Source organism: Parasteatoda tepidariorum, chromosome 5 (genome assembly GCF_982258835.1).
Source record: "Parasteatoda tepidariorum strain Cologne lab strain chromosome 5, Ptep-v5.0, whole genome shotgun sequence".
In the NCBI taxonomy this organism is placed as follows: Eukaryota; Metazoa; Arthropoda; class Arachnida; order Araneae; family Theridiidae; genus Parasteatoda; species Parasteatoda tepidariorum.
Window position 1 is genome coordinate 66,878,051 of NC_141759.1, and position 27,946 is coordinate 66,905,996.

The following is a 27,946-nucleotide window of genomic DNA, read 5'->3' on the forward strand; positions in this document are numbered from 1 at the left end:
GGAATATTTGGAAGGGTACTGTACCTAAAAATATATAAATGAGCATAATTTTTTTCTTCTTTTAAAAGTTGAAATACTTCACATTTGTTAAACAAGCTGATTAATATCAAATTATAATCTGTAAAAATTTTCAAGCAGTTATGAAAATTTAAAAAAAAAATGAAAAGTAATTGCAATAACTGATGACATTTTTTTAACAAGCACTCAAACAAAACATATATATTAGATTCTAAACGCTACATAAAGTAATTTCATATAACATTATTTATAACAGTCTTTTTAAAATTAATATTATAATGTTCGATAAATGTATTGTCATTTAGAAATTAATTATATTTTATTTTTCCTCAACAAATATTAAAAAAAATCAATTTAACAGGAAAAGTTAAAAAATAAAAATAAAATAGATATATTCAAAACTTTATATGTCTAGAAGTATACTCTAAGTAGGATCAAAGGATTCATTTGCTTCAAGAAGTAGAAACTTACAATATGCTTTAGAAATTATTTGCTTTATATTGACAAAATTGGCTATTAATTATTTACCTCTAAGAATGATGAGAAATATTTTCGGATGAATAGGTAATAGCCATTCAATTAATAAACTTATGAAAACACAAAAATGTGAGATTTAAATTAAAAGTCATATAAAACAGCAAATATTAAAAAAAAAAAAACTCTGAGAACTAAAATTATTTCAAAAGTGACTAGAACAACTCCTTACCTTGCAAACCATAAAATAATTTACACCTTAAATATTGCGGTTATTATTGATACATCACTTTAAACTTATAAAAAAAAAATTTAAAAATACAGTTGAATGATAAAACATCATTATGTTATTCTTGAACTTTAAATATGCTTTCTAGAATCCCATGTGTTGATAATTTATAAAAAAAATTATTAGTAATCAGAAATAGCCTGATAAAGATTGTTAATACACAGCAGAAAGGAGATGAATCTTCAAGTTGATGCATTGATGATGTCCAAACATAACTACTTCAGACGCTGAGTCACATTGGCAAGAGCAACAGCAAATGCTTGGAGGGCACAAAATGGATATTGAAAGTCAAGAGTGTATGCATTACCATCAATTCTTCCAAATTGCATTACCTGAAATGTCAAAATGAATGTACGGACTTATAAAGATATGAAAAATAAAAAAAACATAAAAATTTTCATTTTTAAGAATTTTATGAGCTGTTGTAGAAAAATGATTCTGTTCTAACAAAGCATAGAATTCTGATATAAAATGTGACTTTTTTTATTGATTTCGAAAAGTTGAGATTTTCCCATTAAAATAGTTAAGTATTTAGAATTCTGACATCTAACAAAGTCTTTTTTTCATTGATTTTGAGAAGTTGAACAAATGTGTATTTTCCCAATATTAAAATAGTTCTAAAAAATTTTAATGTTGAATTCACATTTTTCTATTAGAATAGATCTTAATAAATTAAAATTTTGATATAAAAAAAGTATTTTGTCATTGATTTTGGGATGTTGAATTCTTAGAATTTTTATTTTATTGGAATATTTTGTCAGTAATATAAAATTCTGACATTTTAAGCTTTTAGTCATTAATTTTTAAATCAATTCCTTTTTTTAAATTTTTATTATAGTTTTAAAGTATGTATTACTTAGCATTCTTCAAACAACAAAAAAAAAAAGTATAATTGTATAAATAAACCAAATGTAAAATAAATCACAGCAAATGTATAATCCTGAGCACAGAGGAAAGGAGGGCATCTTCTGTTATTGAGAGTCCTCCTTCAAAACCTATGCAGAACAGAAATTCTGTTGTACACATTTAAAACTTTTCCCTTATTATATTGAAGATCTGTTTTCACCTTCTTAATTTCTTTAAACGATTTTTTCTTATTAACATTTAAATTTACCTTAAAGACTATGAAAAAAAATAACAATGCTCTCAAAATATATTTTTGAAATTCTTGTAAAAGTAACTAAAAAAAAGTTTGCATTCGACATAACCCATAGCATTTTTCAAACGAAAATAGCCATTATAAAGTAAGGCTGTTATATTGTAAGTGCAGAAATAGCATTAATATTTACTCCCAGCAGAAAAATACCCAACTAAGTTTACAAAATGATGCTTTAATTTATTGCAAATTCACAAAGTAACAGATTAATTGATAATAGCACAACTTTTTCACACATTATATCTGTAACAGTACCATTTAAAAGAACACATTACAGTCATTAAATAATAATTTTTGAAACATTTTAGCTAGAAATATCTACTATTTAAGCCATATTTTTGCTTTTAAATAATATTAAGTACTGTTAATAGATTTCATAAGATACCTTAATACCTTTGGCAGGTAAATAAATAAATAAAAAATAATCTGAATTAAATAAAAAAAATCCTATTTAACACAAATAAATCTCTTTTTTTTTACAATGTTTTTTTTTGAAAGAGAATTTTTTTTTAAATAATTATTTTCAAAATAATTTTCAAGAGAATAATAAAAAAAATAAAGCTAACTTTTTGTCGCTATATTGGAAAGAATGGTCCAGAGCAGATGTTGAAGTAACATTGCGTCCATGGGGCTTAATATATTGGTGGTTATAAGGAAATGGCCACTATAAAGTGAATTACAGCATGCATCAGAGAGCAAGGTAATATCATAAAATAATTTTACTTACTTGCCTACCATGAAATTCAATCTGAAAATTTTTTGCAGATTCTTGCGTCACTCGTCCACCGAAGTCTAGCTGATACACTTGACTAATGTCATTCCACATGGGGGCTTTATTATGAAGGACGAACTCTCGATAAGGAGGCAGATTGCTATTGGCCGGAACAGTATCAGTGACTATTCTTCCACACCTTTTTTTCAGCTGTTTTTTTTTAAATAAAAATATGCCCAAAATTAAGGTTAAACTTATAAAGTTAAAAAATTTATACTTTTCTTCAATAGATATCAGTAGTAGTAAAAGTAGCACCAACAATAAATACAAAGCTTAGACTCTTTTTAAATTTTGATCAATAGAATTACTCTTTGAAAAAAATCACATGAATACGAATTGTGATGCGTAACTCTTAAATTGCAGAAATATAAATTGCTATGTTTGATTTTGAAAAAGCGAGAATAAGAAACATAATAAAGAATTTTTAAATCACGATGCGCGATTCATGAATCATTTGAATTACGACATCTGATATTTAAATTTAATCATCTTGAATGGGATTCGAAATTTTAAATCACATGAATACAAATCCTGATGAATAATTTTCAAATCAGAGGAATATGTATCACCAAGTGTGATTTCAAAATTGCATTTACTTGAATCACTATGTGTAACTCTTAAATCACATTATTATAAATAGAAATACATGTTTTTTAAAGTCGTGATAATCATGAGATTTCTAATTCACATAAATATGAAGCATAATGAGAAATTTCAAATCAAGTGAAGACGAATAATTAGTAAGGCAGAAATTACCAGATTTTTGATATGGAAAAAGAAAAAAAACTTTAATCACCTTTAATAAATTTTTAATCATTTTAGAGTTAACTTAATTTGAATTTTTTTTGTCTACAACAGAAAAATAAAATTAATTAACTATGATAAATAACTAATTTTTTTAGATAAAACAACACAGATTAGTAAGCAATTGTCCAGAAGCCAACTAGATTCTGGACAGTCTAGATTTCCTATTGATAACTGAATTAGTATAGTTTTTAAAATGAAGCCTACTTAATAAAAATTAGTGAAAAACTTTGGTGTGATATAATAAATACTGTTTTTTATCAGATAAAAATGAATTCATTTTGATATTTATACCATTCACTATCAAATAATACCAATTAACTAAATAACACTTGCAAATTTAATTTTCAATTTTTTTTTTCCAAAAATTTAATTCAAATGTATCTTACTATTCTAAATACGGAAGATTTTGGAAAAATAACAGACATTTAAAATTTTCAACAGGCATAGTATTGCCTCTTTTAAAAATAAGGGATTGCATTACATGATTAAATCATTTCAAAATTTGGTTACAAAAAAAAAAATTCCCTAATAGAAAAAATTTCTCCCTAATTAGTATTTATAAGTATAAGTATTAATAAGTACTAGTGGGCTGCACCCCCCTGCTTGTTAACGCTCGCCAACCCCTGAAAATTGCTACGCAATCTTATATGGCTTGCTTCGCTCGCTACTAACTTAGGTACATTGCAAATACACAAAATTCTAAGAATTCAAAACAATCATTCAAATTCATATAACAACAAAAAAAATTACATCTTTTTAGTCATTAAAATAAATTTGAATTCAAATAAATGACATGCAATTCATTAAACCTATTAGAAATGTGCTATAGTATAAAATCTTAAAGCGTTACAGCATGACTGAGACTCATTTTTCAATGAATAACTAATAACAATAATAAAACAAATAAATTCTTGATATAAATAAAAAATCGTCAAATAAACCTGTAAATTCATAAATTCGCGAAAAAAAGAGCTTTCGACAAAATACTAAAATAGAGATCTATCGATAAAGACTACTCACTTCTGCCTAGCTTAAGGTTATTTCAGTTTCCGTTTTTAAAAGCGCTATACGTTGAGCCACCTCAGTTAGATTTGGCATGTGACATTTTTAGCGGCAATCATTGGTCGATTTCCTAGCGTCATAATAAATCTGTAAATTCATAAATTCGCGAAAAAAAGCGCTTTCGACAAAATACTAAAATAGAGATCTATCGATAAAGACTACTCACTTCTGCCTAGCTTAAGGTTATTTCAGTTTCCGTTTTTAAAAGCACTATACGTTGAGCCACCTCAGTTAGATTTGGCATGTGACATTTTTAGCGGCAATCATTGGTCGATTTACTAGCGTTGCCGTTCGGGGAGTTGTAATGAGGCTTTCTTTTGTCGCCGTGTAAGAGAAATATATATATAAGTATACTCCCTATAAGTTTTGCAAATTGAAGAAAATTAGTTTAAAAAATTTGGGTATTAATCCATTTTGGGAGCTGTAAAGAATCTATTAAAACAGTACCTTTATTAGTATATTAGGTACCGACCACCACAATACCAGTACTTATTGTCACAATTAATTAAGCATGGCTGTCATTAATAATAGTTTCACAGTTTTTTTACAGCTTCCCAAAACGAAGTATTCCTGGAAACTAATTGAAGGAATTGAATTTAACAAGGCATTTTTTATACTTTAAAATTTTATTAATAAAATAAACTTATATTGCTAAAAAAACAGGAATTAAATTTTATAAACACCATTAATTTCTTATTAATTTCATTAGTTTTTTTTCCTTCATAAAACAAAAAAACAATTTACCTTTCTACGAATATATGCTTTTTGGAAACTTTCTAAATCTTTAAAATTTTCACCAGGCATATCATCTCCACTAAAAGCACTATCTTCATCAGAGCTATCAACAAGCTTTTGGCGCCTCATTTTCCTTAACAATAAAGGACTGTATAACAAGCCGCGGCGTGTATTTTTCTTGCGAGTCACTACTGGTGAAGACGGAATGCTTCGACTAACAGTAGTAGAAGAATCTGACATTTCGCTTGTGTCATCTGCTTGAGGGAAACTGGCACGGTGCTCATGCAAAAAGGACGTAGTTGCGAGATCTGTTACTTCAGTTGGCACATTATGTCGATGTCGGACGGGGCTTGAGTTTTCTGATTTTGCTACAACCAACTCCGGCTTTTTAAACCCTTTCAATTTCCGCACATTCTCAGAGATTTTATTTACATCCTCGCAACTATGAAATTCTTTCCGCATGACACTCTTTTGATTAGAAACAGTTTCCTTAGGTGCATGTGTGCTTGCAAGAGCAGGTTTCTTTTCAACAGGGCATGAACATGCCAGATCATAAAAACCCTCTTCGCCAACTGAAATCCCATTTGTATCACATGACTGGCTATCACAGGGCTTTTCACTATCATTACAATCGTGGCAATGCATTTTACCACAAGGTGGCTTTGGTTTTAAAGTCAGTCGCCGGCGTGACTCTTTGAATGATTTGCCACTCTGCTCACGAACATTAGTGAATTCGGCAGCATGCAGCTGATTGGCGCTATGACTTCTATTCACAAACAATGAGGAACTTTGACTGTTAGGGAATGGCACCTTCTCACAACATGGGGTTTCTGGGTCATCAATAAATTTCATATCAATGTTCTTTCTCGAAATACAATTTACAAATGAGTCCTGATTGTGTGAAGACTCTCCTTGTAGAGTATGATTAGATACTTCCAACATAAAAGGAGATTCACTATTTTGTAAACTCTGGATTGGCAATGGCATGTTGGATGTAGCTTTTGGAGTATTACAAGAACTGTTACTGATTTCTACAATTCTTCGAGTAGATAAAGGCGACTGTAAGCTACTTCTATAAGAATTATCTAAAATCAAACCTTGAGAAACGCATGGTACTACAGTATAACATGGAATACTTTTACCATCTACTGAATTGCTAGACGTTGATTGAGAAGATACATTAGAATTTTCATTTTCAGAAAGGCTGTTTTGTGCAGATTGTTCTTTTGATGAGTCACTGCTTGCACCATTTAGATCGTCAGAAAGGTCCAAAGTTAAAGAACTGGCAACAAATGATGACTCAATGGATTTGCAGTTTGAAGAAGTTTGATTAGAAGACTTTGATTCTTCAGGTTTCTTCCACAAGCTTTTATTGAGAAACCTGAACCCTGAGCCGTTTGAGCTGGATGGAATAGGATACTGCAAAACATTTGGCTCTAAATCTGGCACGCATGATACACTAGTCTGTGTAGCAACAGATACTACACTACTGTTTTCTGCCCTCTGAAGACTAATGACATGAACACCTTTCTCTCCTGTGATTTCAAAAGTTAAAAATTCTTCAGATGGAATAAAGTTCACATAATCTCCGTTGCTACAACCTGCAAACACACCATTTTGTTCTCGTTCTTGATTCAAATGACATCGATAAGTAGTATTTCTCTGCTGTTTCTTTGGTGTCATTGGAGCTATAGGAATACTATCTTCATAATTGGCATCTAGAGGAAGAATGCAAATGCTATAAAATGAATATGCAAGGAGTAATGAATTTATAAATACAAAATGATTTAGTTTTAAGCTTAACGTTTTTAGCCAATTGCTTAGTTTAAAAGCTATTTTTAACACTAAGTAAGCAACTTTTTAATTAAAAAAAATTCATTAGAATATGGCTATAATAAAGCTTTAAAGATGAGATCAGTTCAAAAAGTAGTAAGTACCTGACCATAATCTGTCTAAGCAATATTAAGAAAATTTTGCAGTGTTGGGCTAAGCAATTGCTACACTGGTGGACAAAATTAAGAGATGGAAAGCATTTTCGCACATGCAAGATACCCGCACATCGCTCCATGTGTTTGACAATGGTTCCGTGAATGCCCAGAGGTACAGGCAGGAGGTCCTAGAGTCCTATGTGCATCTTTTCAGGGGCGCTGTTGGCCCTGAGTTCATTTTTATGGACGACAATGCGCGACCACATAGGGCTTTCATGGTTGACGAGTATCTGGAAAGCGACGATATTCAATGAATGGATTGGCCAGCCAAATCCCCTGACCTGAATCTTATTATTCTTGGGAGAGCTATTGCGATGCGCCAACCTCCCCCCAGAACCATTCCGGAGTTAAAAATTGCTCTGGTTGAAGAATAGGAGGGTCTTCCACAAGTCCTCCTTAACTCTCTTATTAACAGCATGCATACTTGTTGTGCATGCTGTCTGTCTGTCTGAAGGGGTGACCATACACCATACTAGAGGCAACACACACTGTACAAGCCTCACTTTTATTGTCCTCTTTTATCCTTAAGTTCAGACTACATTGGATTTATTGGCAAAAGGTCTTGCCAGTGAATGGCACTTTCATTTTTTTCATTACCCATAGCATCACTTAATTGAAATCATGGAGCAAATGAGTAAGCACATATAATTAAGAGTTATTGGAAATAATTTCGGGCAAGTGACAGACAAGTTTGAACTCCATTACTGCATTATATTTGGCATTCCGAAAAATTAAATAAGAGTTTGGGGACTGAGCAATGCACACCATGCATATCAATGCTCGGTACAACAGTTTTAAGGTTGCCCGTAAAATAGGTTACGATAGACCACCTGCGTGCAATACTAAATAGGGCTTTCATGAGTTGCTTCCAGCGGTGTCAGAACCATTAGGAGAAGTGTGTAGCATCATAAAGGGACTACTTTGAAGAAGATCAGTGTAATATAATTGTATTTCATTCAATGATCATTTTATAAAAAAAAAATTCAATGCTTTTACAACAGACCTCATATAAATAAGAATAAAATATTAATTCATTAATCAGGTATCAAATCCAATTGGAAATTTGTCAGATTGGGGCCTGAAACCTTAACAATAAATGAATATTTCACAATATGCTTAGTAGATAATTAGGCTAATTAATATTGCTTATCTATAGAACATAGCATTTTTAAATTTATGTTTAAAACTATATAATGTTAACACACACCTCCTGGATCATCTTCGTCTTCAGAGAAAACTACAGACGATGTTGCTTTTGCAGAATCAGTTGGTGGGCAGAACTCACGAGGTTGTGGCCCTCTTAATTCTTTCATCAACAAAGTCATCTGCCTGGGTTGAAGATGAAGTAAACTAGTGCGGTAGGTGATAGTACCAAGTATTGCAGGTAGCCATGGAACTAGTCCAAGAATTTTAAATTTTGTACCCCAAATGTTGGATGTAACTGACACAATTTTTTCACTCTGAAAATGAGAAAGACTATAAAAAAAAAACTGACAAATAAATTGATAAAAAGAATGCAAAACAAGTATAAAAAAAACTGCAAATTATTAAATATTTAATAAAGAACATATTGAAATTTTGTGGAAATCGCTGCTCTGGAATATATGCCATAAAATGTGATGAAAGAAAAAATATTTCCTCCTATATGTCAAATGGAATTTTAATATAGTTAAGGATCACAGATTAACACATGCTTTATTTTAGGACCTTCCCTCCTCATTCATATCTTTTACTTGCACTTCTCTTTAACTTGCACTTTTTTTTTAGTGCTTCTTTTCTTGACATCCGTTAAGGAAAAGAGAGCAGCGATTGTACATCAAAAGATCATAGCAAGAGAAATGTGATTCTGAGAAAGGGTGCAGAAGGCACAATTTTCAGCAGCATCTGAGATGGACAAAGTGACCATTGCAGAATCTCGCTCATAAAAACTTGTCACCTGTTTTTCATCTGCCTTATTGTTTTGTTGGAGAATCATCGGTTTCAAAATATATACATAAATAGTCGCAAAAATAGAGAGGGGAGGGTGAAATTGAAATTTTAGAGGATTCATTGAATTAAAAAAATAACCTACAGGTTACGTCATTCCTTTAGATACAATTCCAAGTCAAAATTTAACAGGCCTCAAAATCAAGTATGGCATGTTGGTTAGAAACCACTGAAATTTCACTTGTTCTGCCACAAAATGATTGTCAATGGTCCAATATATAATAACAGAGAAATAAAAATGAGTACAAACCAGTTATATCTTTTAGAAATGGGTCCTTGACTGAATTTTTATTTTTACCCTAAGAAAATCTTTAATTCCATGGCACATTTTTGCAAAATTATAGTATTAAGTACTATAACTTTCTATTTCAGAAAACGACCTGGAAGTGCCTTGCTTTTTGAGGGACCTAGAAGCCAGCAGACTTGTTTATCTCGCTTTGCAAGTGGTCACTTGAGGTGTCTCTCGTATGTTCAGGGGCAAAAGACTTTTGGACTTTGCACTAAATGTAGGACTGCTCAGGCTTCGCCCGAGCATATTCTAAACTGTATCGATTTTAAGATTGACGAGGTTTTTTCAAAACCTCATCTGTTTTTAGACTTCCTGGACATTTTTGGACTTATGGAATTGGTCTAATTGGGATGGACCTCTTGGGGATTAGAAACAACAACAACAACTATAACTTTCTATACAAATAATGGAAAAATCCTTTATATTCCATTAATTTTGACTTAAAATTTAGTACCTCAGGCAATTCATCAATGTACATAATTTCACGCCATGTAGTTTCAGTCCTTCCATGAATATGTCGCCGTGCCCTTTTACGCCTCTGCATTCGTGGAGATGCACAGCCTTCTTCAACATCACTATCTGAAGAAGAAGATGGAATGTAGACAGGAACAATAGCCAAGCAAGTGTTCAACTGTGCAGGAGGATATGAGTATGGCTGACAGTTTTTTATTCTATACAAGGGATGAGGTAGACCTGGCTCTGAAAAAAGAAGTCACAGAACAATAGTATTATTAGATAAAATCAACTTATAATAATAATCGGGGCATAATTTAATGTTTGGAGTAAATCAGCTTTAATAATGCAGTTTCCTTAATCAAATAATGTGAAGTCACTAGTATAATAAATAATAATGATAAAAAATATTTTAAATGATAAGAATAAAAAACTATTTTCTCCAGTGGTGGCTTGAACCCCATCCAATTTCAGATCGATGAGTATTTGCTAGTTTGGGAAGTAAAGGCAGTCTATGTGTAATGCTGATCAAAATTCCAGTCAAGCCATTGGTTACAAAATTGTAAAGCCTTAACCTTTATTTTGTATATGCCTTCTAGTTTTGCACAGTGCTAATTAATTCGATTAATTAACCCTGTATAAAAAACAGGAATTCAGATAGCTAAGATGAATTCAGCTAGCTAAGAATTCAGATAGCTAAGATGAATTCAGCTAGCTAAGAATTCAGATAGCTAAGATGATTCAGATATAGAAGATGAAGCTGGAACACCACAGTTGAATGTAGTTGGTTTTTAATAAAATTAAACAAATTTTATAATCATAGTTTTACAATCTTTGCACGGAGTTTATATACTACTTTTAAGATCTCATACCTTTAATTGTGTTTATTTTATTTCACAGCTCTCAGTAAATGAACTTAAAGGAAGAGGTTTATCAAGAAGTCCTCCAAGAAATTAAATATACTGATTCTTGAATGCTGAATATTTTGAATTTTGATTCATAACTACTCGAACACTTATTTTATTTCACAGCCCTCAATAAATGAACTTAAAGGAAGAGGTTTCTCAAGAAGTCTTCCAAGAAATTCTTGACTACTGAATACTCTGAATTTTGAAACATAACTACTTGAACAGAGAGTCAAATGTTATTGTTTGAAATCCACAATTTGGTTACGTTCCTCAACCATGTAGAAGTTTAGCTGGGTAATATTATTCCATAACCATTAACACAAAACGGTAATAGAATAATCATAAATAAATAGTTAATTCTGAATTCCTTAACAATGAATAAGAAAATTTAAAATTTGTTAGTACAATACATACCTAGAGATTGAGGGTCAAAGATGACAAACTCAGGCCTGAGCTTGCTGACCCTCTTGCCCTTGAGTAAAGGTACTAAGCCTCCTAGGTATTCTAAAAACATTGTGTAAGTAGCACTGCCAGTCATATCATCATCCTCATGACGGATCATGGTACAATGGAAGCGGATATCACAAGAGGGAGGCTTAGAAACAAATTCTCGTAGATGATGGGGATCAGGTAGGTGACACTAAACAATAAATAAATTCAAAAAACTTCTTAACATAAATTTTTACATCGAACTTTCAAGATATAAGACTCAGGTTATAGAAGAGACGATAAGTTTTTTTTGTTATTACATAGTAAGTACATGCATGAATACCTACATCAAAACAATATACAATAACGTCGTTGCCGAGTGGAAGTATAAAAACAGGTCTTAGGCAGGGAAAGAGGGTATAAAATTTATTTATTAATTATTAGAGGGAGAATAGCTATAAAAGTGTACATGAATTTGTTGTGCTCCTCAATAAAAGCTAGGGAAAATCTTGCAAACTAAATATGTAAAATGACTCGTTTTAGGGAAATCTTAGTAATTGTAATTGGTTAATTAAATAGGTTGTGCGATTCCCACAAAGGGAAAAATGTCTTACTTTTAATGCATATTTGAGCCAAAATAAGATTAAAAGACAGGATGTGAATTTAAAAGTGTGAGAAAGCATTTTCTTTTGAATTATAAATTATGAAAAGGATTTACAGAAAAGGAATAACATAAAAAGATAAATTGAAGCTTTTTATGTTACATATATATTTGCAAGTTTTATGCATGGTAATAAGCTCAGAGATATTAAATTAGTAACTAATTTTGTTTCCTGAATAATAGTACAAGTTAACTTTTCAGATAGATAATTTTTTTCCCATTCTTACTATAAATTTGTTTATTTGTTAATGGTCAAACTTAATTTGTTTAGATTTATTTACATATTTTTTTATTTCATTATTTGTCTACACTCGAGTGTAAAAAAATTATATATAGGTAAGTTATTCATATTACTTTAAAATTGAATCAAAGCACACTATCAATTTTTAAAATTAAAAATAACTTTTGTAGGTTCATGTTATTTTCAAGTTTTAGTGGACCACTATCCAAAGAAAAATTATACAAAACTACAGACTATATCTCAAAACTACAACAAACAAAAAAATCCACACAAATAAATTAAAACAGAAAAATGATTGCACATGTACTCAGCACCTACTAAATTTTCTGCATTCAAATACCAAAGAATAAAACCTTCAAATTTTAACCCTTAATAAAACAATGCTACCATAAAAATAGCAAGGCAATTTCACTTACTGAGTCCAATGTCATGTACATGACGGCAAAAATCCATTTGTTATTTATATCACTCTAACAGTTGTCATGTAAACAATTAATTTAATCAAAATAATTAATTATACTTATAACTAAAATTATAATAAATTATTACTATTATGCCTAATAGAAAGTAGCTTAGAAATTTTTTTTTGAACTGTTAAGGCTTAATGGCTTAGCATAATATTATGAAATAACTGGTCCTTAAAGGTATATTACCTTAATGGTTTGCATGGTAAGATGAGAAATTAAAGCTCGCAGACGCTGTGGGAGGGGTAGCTGTTGGATCAACGCATCACTTTGAAGAGCACCATAAGTAGCAAGTCGAGCCAATAGCTGTAGGGATGCTATTTTTTGAGTGACCCAACCAACATGGATCATACAGCCAGTTGCAATAAAAAGCCGTTTATCATTATGGCCCCATGTCAATGCTGTGACTGGGCTCTGAAATTTTTTATTTATTTATTAATAAATACAAAAAAAAAGTGGCAACATGCAACTGAAAACCAAAATTTCATATTTTAAATGTGGAGAACTTGTGTATCTTTCACTATTACATACGTAAAAAGTTACACAGCTGTGTAACCCACTGCTCACTCAAATCTTCAAACTTAAGCCACATTTTTCAAGAAATTACATATATTTCTTAATCATTTTTTTATCCATGTATAAATGAATTGAGATTGTTTATTTGCCTGTTTTGCTGTCCCTGTTTGCTTTTCACACGTCAATTATCTATTTCACAATTTTCTGAAAGTTTCAAATTTTAAAGTAAAATTGAAACTTTTTTTTTTAAAAATTCCTCATACAAGTCATTTTATATTAAGTCACAATTTAAAATTGCTATCACTCTTTTTATTTCAAAACAAAGATATTCTTTTACTTTTCCCAAGGGTCATAAATATTCAATTTATAATTAAAAAAACGATTTTTAGAGATAATACAATAATTTTTAAGATATTATCATCATCATCATATCTGGCTAGACAGCCCAGGGTGGGCCAGTGCCTTCCTTTGAATTCGAAACCACTTCTCTCTACTTTTGACACTTGTTCGCCAGTTTTTCTCCTTTAGAGTAAGGAAATCAGTCTCAACTAAATCCAGCCATCTCAGCCTGGGTCTACCTGTTTTCCTGTTCGTTAGGGGTTTGTGTAATAGGATTTTCTTTAAATTTGAGTCATCATTCCTTCTGAAAATGTGAGCTGCCCAGTTTATTCGATTTATTTTAATGAATTTCACAATATCTGGCTCTCTGTAGATATTAGTAATTAAAAAAAAATTCCCTTAAAGAAATACGACACCACGTAGCAGACCAATCAAGATATTTATATTTTTTTATTTTTGGTGGTTTTTGTTACATAAATAAATACTTTGCAATCAATTCCCTACTGCAGTCCTGGATACATAACTTTGTGTAGCTTTACCTGATATTAGTTGTTAAACTAAGCTATAAAATTTCTATTTGGAATAAACCAAGCAATGCTCTAATAAAACTTTTAATGAATAAATAGTGTTGCGCCTATCTTTACAAAATGACTGTTTTTCCACAATAATAGTGAAAATTGTAAAACTGTTTAAAATTAAATATCTATTTTATTATATGTTATGAAGTAAAAATCAAATAGAAATTGGCTCTAGAGGTAAATAGTTTTTGCAAATTATAGTTTCCAAGTAAAAAGCACTGAAGTTTAAGGATTTATAAAACTTTTACTGCATTTCACAAAATAGATACGACAGCTAATCAGTCAAAGTAACAATATTTTAACAAAGTTTATTCAGCGCATAACAAAGACAAGGGAGGTATACTTCCCACCAATTTTAGTAATTTTGAAATGTTGATAGGTAGCTATTTTAGCACCCATGAGTTGAGTGAGCATCTGCTAATAACTTTCAGAAAATAAAAAAATACCAATGAAGGGCTTTGTTTACGTAAATGCGGGTTGAAAGTTGCAGTAAAGGTTAACATGGAGTCAAGAAAAAAGTTGGAGAACTATTTTTTTTGGCATTATACATTCTTTCACTTGATAATTTCTAATCGAGTTCATTAGAAGTTATAAAATCCTACATTCATTTATTTATAAGCACAAAAGTTCAAGTTCATGAGCAAATTCTTTGCAGCAAAAAAATTCATGAAAATTTCCCTCACCTTCCCACCAAAAAAAAGAGAAAAGTTTTAAAAATCAGATCAATTCTAGGTAAAAAGCTTTAAAAATCTCGTTTTATAAACGAATCTAATACTTTAACATAACAAAAGAAAATGGCCCGATAAAGAGTTGATGTTTTAGCCATTTCTGCGAATTAGCAAATTTCCGAGAAATATTCCTTAATATATACAGTTTCATTGTTCAACATAAAATGGCAGTTACTGTTTTGTTCAGCAAAAGAGTATGTAGATAAATCAATTTTTATACATAATGTAAAGCAGATATAGCAATATAAGTTTGTGTCTAATTGAAGTTATAAAAGTATTTCAAACATTCCAAATCAAAATAACAATTACATTTAATTAAAGAACTGATATAAATATAAATTTTTAAAAGATCTTTCATACTTGAGTGCATGGTATTGGGATAAGAAAGCGTAAGACACCATTGTCATTATAAAAATGCAGCATGTTAATGAAATTTCCTCCTGCTGAATCAACAGACATTCCAGCTACAGCAAGTAGTTCTCCACTGTTAGCCCATTCCATTTTCACGCCTGAAAAGTTTAAACAATAATTGAATTTGATTACAAATTATGAAGTGAAAAATAAATAAATAAATAAAATAGAATACAAACTGTATAACTATAACAGTAAAAACTTCAATTATAAGTATAAAACTTTTGAGTGTATCTTCATCAGAACAAATATTATATTATAATCAATTCATGTTTAAAGATTCAGATTAACAAATATTCTGTATCCAGGTAAATTATAATTTTTAACATTAAAATTCTAGTTAAATGTGAAAATTTAAAATTAACATGGAGAAATAAGAAAAAATTTCTTATATGGATTGACTGAATTTCTTGAATGAAAATGTGTAATTCTTATCAAACGTGTCTTGCACATAAAAAAATGATACAACAGGTGAAGAGGCCTTTTTTTTATAATACAACTGCAAACAGTTTGGAATGCCAGTAATATGACCTAGCAGAATAACACTAAATATATCAGAAACAGCAGATTATTTAACACGCCAAAAATTCTTTTTTAGAGATTTAACACATCTCATGATCACAAAAATAACTTCCAATAAGCGTCTAAGTTTTGACTTTTACTATGTTAAATTTCACAAGAAAGATTTTTAGACACAAGATAATCACAAGAAATTTTTTTTTTTGTGAAAATCATTAGATTTTTACAAATGAAAATGTGAATACAGATTAGTTTTAGTTAATGCTTATTAAAAGAATATAGCAATCTAAGAAAAATTATCTAAAAAGAGCTTAGAGTACATAAAAAGTATCTAAAAATATTTAGACAGAAAGAATTTAAGATGATGAATAGTTAGTAAAAAATTATAACTGAAAAAAAAAATGAAAGAAATTAAAAACGTTTGTCATTATATATTGTATACAGTAGATTTAACTGCAAAAATTATAACAAAGTAAACCTCTTATTATTAAACACAAATTGAGGCTCTTCAAAATAAATTTCTTTTTGCAGTCTTTAAACTAGAAATGATATTAATATTTTGAAGCAAACCAAAATTTTTTTTGATTAAACACATATATTCTTAACATTGTTTGGTCAAAACATCATCAAATAATATAAGGAGTACTAGAATTAAAGAGAGTTCTTCAAAGTTCTTATGCGAAGGAAAATAAAAGGCCACAGATTGAGTGCCTTGTCTTAAACTTAAATAGAAACTTAAATTTCATACTATACCTATACTATAATGCGGAATTGTTCTGATTTTCAAATGGGCAAATAGTTTAAGCATTAAAAAAATATATATATATAATTTAACTTTTTAAAAAATTACCAATTGGTGGGATTTTCTAGAAGAAAGTCTAGATTAAAAAAAAAATCCAAGATAGATGATTCTCAATTTTTGTATATTTTCATGAGCTCAGATAATGTAGTGTCTGAGTAACGTTTGAAATTTTATAAAAATCAGAAAACAAATACTTATCTTATTTACAAAAACTGTTTAAAGCTTTTCTTTATATTTTCTACATTTTCAAAATTTGCTCCAAGTAAGCATGCTAAATGTGAGTAAAACAACTTAACAACGTTACAAACTAAACACAGTTATAAAAATAGCATATTGTTCTTTAGAAAAGGATTTTTTTGTACAACAAAAGTGCCTTTTTAAGAATAGTTTAATATGCATTTGCAAAACTAGATGATCTTAATTTTAATTTTCTTTTTTTATTTGGCCAAAATTAATAAAACAGAAATAATGAATACAAGTCATACGCTGTTCTATTTTGTTTGTTATGTGATATTAGTTAGATATTTAAAAAAAGAACAGTTAAAAATGATTTACAAAAAATTAATAACAGAAAAATAAAAAAGAACTATCTCATACAAATAAAGCTTTTAATAATGTTCAGTATAAAATATTTACCTTTAAGGTTTGTTTCAATAACAGTTGGTAGCAAATCATCATAGCTTCTCATTAAATTAATAGTACCATTTGTAAAACAAACAGCTAAGACAGAGGGTTTATCAACTAAAATGATAAAAAGTAGTAATTATACAACCAAAATATTTTATCAGATATTAAGTCATTACATAAGTTAACAAAATTACATATATTAATGTATAAAAAGCTATCCACTTACGCATTATTCCAATTCTCAATTATACATTATTCTATTATCACCAATGCAATTAATTCAATATAACAACTTTCTAATAGGAAAACCATTTAATTCATACAATGCAGTAAAATTGGCTTTCTAGGAATTAAGTGATTCACATCGACCAGGAATATTATACTACCAAGATAAACAACTAGCCATTTAAATGGCAAAAGTGTGTAGAGGACATAGGTGCCCTAGTAACAATTTTGCCTTGGGCACAGTTGAGCACAAAATTGGATCAATATAGGTCCCATATGAATATGCACTGAGGAACCAGTATTGGGATAGCTAGATTTTTTAATATTGGTCCTATATAAGGGCAATGTCAGCCTACATTGGCTGAATAATGAATATAAAATATCCGAAGAATCTGACTACTCTATATAGGGCCGATATTGGTTGCAGAGTGGCTGTAAAATATAGGGTGAATCGGACAATACTATATAGGGCCTATATTAGAAAACAACGGCACAATGAAGGGTAGTGAGACAAGATTCGTGAATATTGGTTCAACGAGGGCGAAAGTCATTTTAATGTTTGGGTGGATACTTGATGAATAAAATAATTCCTTATATTTGTAAGTTATGAACCATGTCTTTTTTTTTTCTCTACAAGTTTCGTTCATGATAACCTAATACAAAAAGCAATTTTTAGTAATTTTTTATGTTTTTAAATTAGAATGTTGTTAACAATGAAAATGGTTACTAAAACTTGTTTATGAAAACTTTTAAAGCATACACATAAAAAATTTTTATAAGTGATTTTTGATATAATAATGAATGTTTCCAGTGCTCGCAACCCCATGAAGATAAAAATCTCTTTTAGGTTTACAACAATATAAATACGGCCAAAGAAATTAATACCGAATCTATTCTAGCTAAGACACACAAGATAATATTAGACCTACTTGTTGGAGAACTATTTTTCTCATCAGATTTATTTGAATATGCAAAGCTATGACGGTCATCCTCATAAGATTCGTCCATTTTAAATTTTTCACAGGACCATGCCATTGAAGCTATTGGAGATTCAGATTGTAGATTAACTTCAGCGACAATGGTTCCATGCACATCAATAATAATTATTTGGCCACCAGATGTACCAAACATGACCTGCAAATTTATTTCAGTAAAAGATGTCAGAAATAGATTCAGCAAATTATCTCATTAGTAGTAGATTTATAATCCAATAATCATATAAACTAGATACAAAATACTAGAAGTTAAATTCCTAAATTAATTTAAGGTTTACAACTTAAGTTTGCTTTATTGCTCCCTAATATATAATTAAATCAAATTTTGTTTTATTTTAGACAATTTTTTATGAAAAATGCCTTTTTGGTTACATGGATTTTATACAGTCTGAAAACTATAATTTCCTGAAAATAAAACTTTACAGGTATAACAACAAACAAAATATTTCCACCTCAATAATCAAAAGTAATAATTTTGCACTATTTTTTAAAAAAAATAAAATTGTTGAGTTTTATAGAAAAAGAAAGCTGTCGTATAAAATAATGAAAAGGAAATTTTAAGTAAAAAATCACTTCTTCTCAAAACTATAATTTCTGTTTTATAATTATTGTTAATTATATATTATGATACATTAATATATTTTTAAGTCAACTATTGAAGTTTTAATCAACTATTGAAATGACTAAATATATTGATTCCATTTTTTTTTGTCAAATGTTATACATTTTTAATTTATAGCAAAGCATGATAATTTAGATCCAAATTTTATTTCTCATGTAAATTTAAGTAGAAGCACACAAAGATAATTAAAAATATTATTTCATAGCTTTAGTATCAATAAACATTTTCTACCTTAATGTTTTATTTAAATAATAAGATAAAATAAATTTCTTTTCAGTAAATTGAAATGAAAGCTCAAATATTTACAATAACTTCATATTATACGCCAATGAAAAATCTTTCATCATATTGACAAAATTTGCTTCTAAAAATATAAATTATTTTATACTGTTGAATACAAAGAGTATTTATATTTGAAACACTAAATTGCAACCTAATATTCTGTAAATTACTTTTTCAATTAAAGTTAATTGGCTTAGATTTATTTAAAAACTAGAAACTAAAAGAAAAAAAATATTCATTTGAAACAGAAAACAATAACGGAGTGTAGCCAGGCTTCGAACACTTATAAAAACCCTAACTCTTTCCAGTTAGATTTTATTGATTTTTGTAATTGAGGATATAAATTCAAAATTAATGTTTTTGTTATGTCTTATCCTCATTAACAAAATATGTTAGAAAATACTTATGCATGGAAGAGTTAAAAATAAATATTTTTTAAAATACTTATTACAAGACAAATTAAGAAAAAAAATTAGACATTTAAGTACCATAAACTCAAATCAATTCATTCCTCTTGACTTATTGATTTCCTTTTTTAAATAAACCCTTTGACATTTCCCCGTTTTTTCAGGTTGATATAATTCCCTGTTCTGTGGCTACCTTGAATTAAACAATAGGCTACTAAATTTAATGAAGTTAATAAGGTGCTGTGCATTGAACAATGTTCTTAGTTTTAAAACCTGTATTCTTAAATCATAGAAGCTTTGCTCAAAGTTAAAGAAATAACTTATTATTCCTTAGAGCATTATCCCCACAGTTTCTGAAAAATAAGATGGTGACTCTTCTGCAACAAAAATCAAATTTCTTCCAAGTTATTTTGCAAAAATTAGCTCACAACAGGAAAAAGTTAGTATCATTTTGCCCCTACTTGAAAGGATCAGAGACTTAAAGCGAAAATAAAATTGAATAGTTTAACATGGCAGATGCCAAATTAGAAGATTATGCTTAGTTATTATGCTTTGACTTAATTTTTGTTTATGCTGCTTTTATGCGTATGCACCTAGGACTGGTCTATAAGCAAAAATTACATTATTTTCAAACACATAATTAATAGAAAAATATTTTTCTTAATTCTAATAACAAATAGGAAATTAGAATATAATATAATCACAATAGCATAAAGTAACTTTTATTTTCAATGAGTTAAAACATGCTATATTTTCTAAGGCATTGTGATTACTTTGGAAACAAATGTGTAATAACCTTACCATTTCAGTCGATTCTATGATTTGTGCCCATTTCCTTAAAAACAGTTAGTGACATAATGCATTAAATCCATGCTTTTCATAAATTGAGTTCAGTCAAATAACACAGGCACAATTTCATTTAAATAGAATAACTTAAAACTGTAGCTTATAATTGGAATACGAATTAAAAACAAATATATATATATTAGACAGAGATAACCTATAACCCTCTTGAACACAGATTAAAACTTAATTACTAATTTATAATTATAAAAAATAATACAAATTTAATTCACAGTTATTAATTTCAAATATGAAAGTGAATTTTAGATAATATAGGGTGCGTCAAACTATTCAACAAAAAATAGGCACCTTTTAAGCACTCGAAAAATATTTTTAAGCATTTAAAAAAAATATCATTATTGGGATGGGTTGGAAAGTTTTGTACAATTAATGGTTTTATCTTGTTTTAACAGTCACGTCAAAAAAAAAAAAAAAAAAAATTGGCATTGTTTTTGACAATTCTCAAAATACATGAAGTTTAGAATAATGTAAAACGAATGGCGTTTTCATAAGCTACAGACTGATAATACGCGGAAATAGATCGGGGATGAATTAATTATGAAAACGCTGACTAGAACAATGTGAACTGTGTCTTTTTGCATAATTCGAAGCAAAAATCTACATAGTAAAGGAAAAATCTCATTTTTTCAAAAGGGAAAATTAAGCACTCAATAAAACACCCAATGAAAAAATCACCTTTACAGGCTTTTAAAAACCAAAAATAAACACCTTCAAGCACTTCTTTAAAATGCTACAACCTGTAATAGTATGATTAGTATGTTATAATCATTAGATATTAGAATGAAAACAAACACTGCACAATCCAATTTAAAACAAAATTAAATAAAATATATCAGCCAGACACAAATTATCTGTATTTGTAGAATCATCCAGAAATTAAAATCTTTAATTTGCAGATTCAAAAATCTTTAATTTTTTTATTTATTTTTAGACTGAAAAATTTAAAAAGAGCCCTGGAGTATAAGAAAACTTAGAACTCCAGGGAAAACATAACTTCACAGTGTTCCTTCTCACCGTTTGTTGAATTTTGTCATTTGTTGAAAAAAATTGATGATGAATTACAAAATTTAATTTTTTGATACTGATCATGAAAAGAAAGATAAAGAAAAACCTAAAATTTTTAAGTCGATTGCAGAAAATTTAAAAAATTGATGATGAATTAAAAAATTTTATTTTTTGATACTGATCATGGAAAGAAAGATAAAGAAAAACCTAAAATTTTTAAGTCGATTGCAAAAAATTAAAAAAATTTATGATGAATTACAAAATTTTATTTTTTGATACTGATCATGAAAAGAAAGATAAAGAAAAACCTAAAATTTTTAAGTCGATTGCAGAAAATTTAAAAAATTGATGATGAATTAAAAAATTTTATTTTTTGATACTGATCATGGAAAGAAAGATAAAGAAAAACCTAAAATTTTTAAGTCGATTGCAGAAAATTTAAAAAATTGATGATGAATTACAAAATTTTATTTTTTGATACTGATCATGAAAAGAAAGATAAAGAAAAACCTAAAATTTTTAAGTCGATTGCAGAAAATTTAAAAAATTGATGATGAATTAAAAAATTTTATTTTTTGATACTGATCATGGAAAGAAAGATAAAGAAAAACCTAAAATTTTTAAGTCGATTGCAAAAAATTAAAAAAATTTATGATGAATTACAAAATTTTATTTTTTGATACTGATCATGAAAAGAAAGATAAAGAAAAAACCTAAAATTTTTAAGTCGATTGCAAAAAATTTTAACAGTCGAATATTTTATTATTTCAGTAAGCAATAAAACATGAAATATTCATTACATTTTGATCATCAGGTGTCCATATTCCACAACTGATGCTATGGTCTAAGTTGAGCATCGAAGACCAGTATCTTTGACCGGACACTGAACCAACTAAAACAAATCCATCCCGATAGCAAATAAGAGCCATCCTGCCATCATGACTCCATGCAAAATCTGTGACTTGAATACTACGATCATTAATCAGTTCTATAGACCATCGACCTTCATATTTAATCCAAACAAATATAGTTCCAGTATTATCACATGATGCTAGTTTTTGATACGGCTCATTCCATTTCACCAGTACTATCTAGGAAAAGAAAGGAAAAAAAAATATTTAGGAATATAATAAAGAAATTTAAAAAAAAAAAAAAAAAACATTATTTTTAATTATGTTCTTATATTTGCTTTATTCAGCATAATAAGTTTTGAAGTCCATTACAGAAAACAGGTATCTTAAAGGGTGTAAAGGATAATTCCATGCAAAAAATAAATTTTATTAAATATTTATTTATTCAACAATAGTCGATAAAAAATTTGAACTGTAAGGTATACAACTTTTTACATTATTTTAAAGAATGTAATTTTACATGGGAAAATACAAAATTTGAGGTAAATTGGTCGAATAGTTCCTGAGAAATTAAATTTTAAATAAATTAAGACACTTAAAATTTGATTTCCCAGAAACTATTCAACCGATTTTGCTTAAATTTTGTATTCTGCCATAAAAAATTCCATTCTTTAAAATGATGCTAAAATCTGCATATCTTACAATTCAAAATTTTTTTCAACAATTATTAAATAAAATAATAAAAAATTATAAATATTTACTAAAATTTACTCTTGGCATTGAATTATTTTTGGATAAACAAATTTTATTATTGAGCATAAAAAATTTTCATTTCGCCTAAAAAGTTCTTGAGATAGAGCGAAATATGCAAAGAGTAAAATTAACGTTAAAGGGTCCAAACTTTGAACCGCTCTCCTGATCAAACATATTTCTCACATTGCGGCTACTCCTTATATTTTGGGGGTAAGAAATTCGAATAAGGCGAAAAAAATTATGTTTATTCAGAGAAAGTACGTTTTTACGCCTGATTTTATAACTCAAAATATCATATGCATATTTGAGGTTACCTTTTTAGCCATTAAGATTAAGTTCCAGAACGTGAAAATCCGATGATCATAGCTCAAAAGATATTCAGGATGGTTCTTTTTTTTTTTTTTTGTGCGCAGTGTCACATAAATGAGAGAAACTTAAACTTTTTAATGAAGTTTCACACATACAAATAAATTATATAAAGGTATTTCAATTTATCAGTCTGAAACTTCATGCTCAAAAGTATATAAAAATAAAAGAAAGAAAACTGAGAAATTCAACTATGCTAACTAAACTCGAAATTAGCAGAAAGATCATAAATAGTTGATTCAATTTTGAATAATATAAGTCAATTTTGTCCCTAAAAATGATTTTAAAATCAATATGCATAGTTTTATAACAGGTATAATCTTCTTTAACATTAAAAAAAAAAAAACATTAAAAAAAAAACTTTTTTAATTATGTGTTTGATTTTGGAATAAAATATATGTTTTGAAAATTGGGCATTTAAAAATTAAACATTTAGCTTTAAACAAAATTATAATTTTAATAAATATTTCATTGATAGAAAGAGATGCCTATTTCTTAAAAAAAATTAGATAAAAAAGTTGTTTTTATGTACTTAATTTTGGAACAAAACATATGTTCTTAAAATTTATTTTATAAAAAATTTACCAAATTAATACTAGTATTCCACTCTGTTATATGTTACATGTCCATTTGTCTGAAAATTTGATAAAAAAGTTGTAATTAAGTGCAATTTTTAAACAAACTGTATGTTCTTAAAATTGTTAATTAAAATAAAAAATTCACCAAATAATTCACAATTTTTTCTGCTGTAAAGAATTTGTTCACAAACTTGAACTTTTGCACTTATAAATATTAGTTTCCCACTATATTGTAACTGATAAAAATGTTATATAAATACTATGCCCACATCTCAGAAATTTCAATAAAATTTTTTAATTATAAGTCTAATTTTGGGACAAAATTAAGAGATGTCTTTACCCTGGCCCTCTAGAACTTTACTTAAAATTTTTAATTTGTGTTTTCTTTTATACTTAACAAATTTTTGATGATATAGCATTATTAGACAACACAATACATTTTTTCTTAAAAAAAAGTAGAAAATAAAGGAGTTGCTTTAGTATATTAAGAGAAATAGTGCTTGATGATTTTAGAGCTTCTATGACATTTTCCTCAAAAATTTAAAGCAATAAATTGATGCAATTTAAGGTTTTCAGTAAGTAATTTAAAATTTTATTACAGTTCAAATTGATGAAAACCACCTAAGATGATGCTAAAAAATTTCTTTAAAACGTTAGTTGCTTAAAAACAAAGACAATTATGAAAAATATGAAAACAGACAACTGTATACTATTTAACTACATATTAATAACTGTTGATTGCAGAATTGTATAAGCATAATTTTGTCAAACAAAAACTAATAAAGAATCTAAAATACCGTGCACTTTATATCACAAATTGTGATGACCTTATGCAGTGTTCCCCCTAAGCGTTTTTAGAAGGGCGAAAATATAAATCCCTACCTATAAGTTAGTCCCTTTTGCCTTTTTAGTAAAAATAAGCCATCATCCTTTAAAAACACTGCCTTTTTATTATGATCCATTAAAAAAAAATCAATTGACTGTGTAAATAATAATTACACACTGGTAAAATTATCTGTAATTTATAGGTTTAATTCATTCTGCTTACTACCTATTACAAATATTTATTTTGTTAGATTATTTTCAACTGGTTAAATTTTTATAAGTTTCTCTTTTTTCAGGGAGAAAGGTATATTAATAAATTTTTTAAGCGATATACTTTTTTCTTAAAGCACCTTTAAATGTTTATTTTCTCATAATTTTCCGTTTAAACTATGGAAAAAATCTTTCAAGTTGTTTATCAATGAATCCTTTTCTTCTAGTTTACTTTTTTGAAAAATGAGATAGTCTTTTAGTATGCCTGTAATTATTTTTCATAAACCCAGAATTTTTCACTTATTTAGATTATGAGTGAGAAATACTTTTTGAAATATAGACATAAAATAGTATAATAGGGTAATTTAAAAATTGCTGAGGATTAGATTCAGTTCATACATATTATTACACATTTTGATAAATTTATACGCTGTAAATAAGTGCATTTTCAAAACTCAAACAGACTCTTTTCTGCGAGGAAACACCTTGTTCTTTTTTATTCCTAGGGTAAACTCTGTGTTATGTTTCACATGTATCGAAAGATACTACCAAATATAGTAAATATTCATCATCAGTTTATTTGTGAAAATTATATAAAGAGGATTAAAATCATATTTTGTATTTTTCCACCCGTCTATACCTCTTTGACAGTTGAGTCCAATCGGAAGCGAAAGTTTTCACATTATTATAACTGGAATAAATGCTTCCTTGATTGATAGAAGCAAATGGATATTATGTATACTTTTCTAAAAAATTGATAGATAACTTCTAATTATGAATTTAATTTTGGAATAAAATGCATGTTTTTAAAATAGCTGTTCATTAAATTTGAACTAAACTATTAGTCCCTTAATGGTAATTATTTAATATTTTTAATGTTGCAACTCCGTATATAAATTATCAAGTTTGTTTCGTTTACTAGATACTACACATATTATTCATAAAGTCAATTTTATATATGAAGCAAACAACGATAATTATGAAACATGTTATTAAAAATGTTGTTAATAAAAATTAAACCACACTATTGGCTTTTTAAAACTATTATAATTGGAATCAATGTTAAGATTGTTTTATTAACAAACTTATATATTGTTTACGAATTCAATTACATTTAAGAAAAATGATGATCAATGATTACTAATATATTTAATTATTGAAGAGTAAAGTCTGTAGTTGAATGATGATAGTTCAACTAAGGAACAATTAATAAACCTTTTTAATGGTAATTATTTAAAGCAATTTCAATAAATTAACATCTTTTATGATATCTATTTATATTAATGATACTATCTCAGTTGTTTTTATAATTAAATTATCAAGTTGTTTCATCTACATGTTCATACACATATATTTTTTAAAAATTCAATTATATTTAAGGCAAACAAATATTTCTCAAATTTTTAATCCACACAGAGTAAAATTTGGTTAGAGTGTAGATTAGTGCTCCTTAGATTTGAATTGTGCATGGTAACTCAGAGCTTATATTATAAATAAAATCTTCCTCTTTCCTATTATTTTTATTACACTTTCTTATAAGGTCACCTTATTGTAAACGTTTACACAAAATTTATAGCTTAATCAAGCAAGTTCAACTTAAGAAACAATTATATAACATCTTTTATAAAAGCTACTTAATGGAGTTGATAATTAATAACACAATTTCACTTGTTTAATTCGTAAATTATCAAGTTTTGTTTACAATTCATATACAAATAAAATAGTGGGCAAATTTATTTATATAACAATAAATTTTTAATTAGTTTATCAGTGCAGTGTAATGTTTTTATACATAAAAAGTGCTAAATACTTACTTCAGCTCGATGTCCCCTAAGATTGTAATTAGATCTGAGGGGTAAATCAGCTATTTTTCGATTGTGACAAGAAGTAAATGTCACTCCAACGATGCTTCTTGCGTTTCCTGTGGCCAGCCAGCCGTCTTGATAGTAGTGTACACGATTTAATTTCCAGCCATCCTCGTCCGGCAGATCGTCCGGTACTTTGCCCATCCATGTTAAACTTAAAATAGCACAATCTGTCCTAGTGGAATTAGTCCTTTCAAAATGCAGATGCATAGTTTTCAATGCACCCAAATTTTATCCACTATCTCCTCAAGTGTTTCATTCATATTTTCTACGAAAATATTCCAAAAGAACACGTCTCTTTGATCAGAATCGTCAATAAATAGTCCTTCTTTTAATTGACAGTTCGCTTTGTTTTATAAAACATTTTTCAGTTTTTACATAACTTTAAAATTGCACGTGAAATTTTTATTTTCAAAAAAATATATTCACGGTTTAAATGGCAAATGAAATAAAATATGTCACAAAAATATTTTCAGTTTCAATTTTTGATTAATTTTTTTTTATCGTCTGAAAAAAAAAAGACTTGAAACATTGAAAAGCGAACTGTCTTCTATATTGATCGATTTTAATGATCATCATAGGTTGAGGAGGGTCAACCAGCACTAGAACATAACCTTTTCGGAATAGAACACTTCAATATTATCCTCATATTTGAGTTAAACTACGCATGAATTAGGAAAATCTTAGTTTAAATTAGAAGTTTCGGAGAAATTAATAAGTTATGTTACACAAGAAATTACTTGCTCCCGCCGGTGCTCTCCGAGAACAGCGCAATCCCACCTGCCATGATGAGTGCTGCGCGCGGAGGGTGCTGTAGGGGTTGCCAGGCCACTCCTTGATCGCCAA

General features: G+C 28.4%; 1 protein-coding gene across 2 annotated transcripts; it reads right to left on the minus strand.

The window, feature by feature from the left end:
* On the minus strand, positions 1-27,946 carry Tusp (WD40 superfamily protein Tusp). 2 transcript variants are annotated; one of them, XM_043040482.3, is made up of 12 exons: positions 27,050-27,946; positions 22,453-22,743; positions 18,407-18,611; positions 17,262-17,366; positions 15,254-15,402; positions 12,922-13,146; positions 11,352-11,577; positions 10,031-10,275; positions 8,509-8,761; positions 5,323-7,031; positions 2,665-2,859; positions 1-1,113 (listed from the first exon to the last, which is right to left on the minus strand). In XM_043040482.3, the coding sequence occupies exons 1-12, from the start codon at positions 27,308-27,310 to the stop codon at positions 997-999; spliced, it is 3,981 nt and encodes a 1,326-aa protein (XP_042896416.2). In that variant the 5' UTR covers positions 27,311-27,946; the 3' UTR covers positions 1-996. The 2 variants fall into 2 exon arrangements, with proteins under 2 accessions (XP_042896416.2, XP_042896418.2); XM_043040484.3 differs by lacking the exon at positions 12,922-13,146.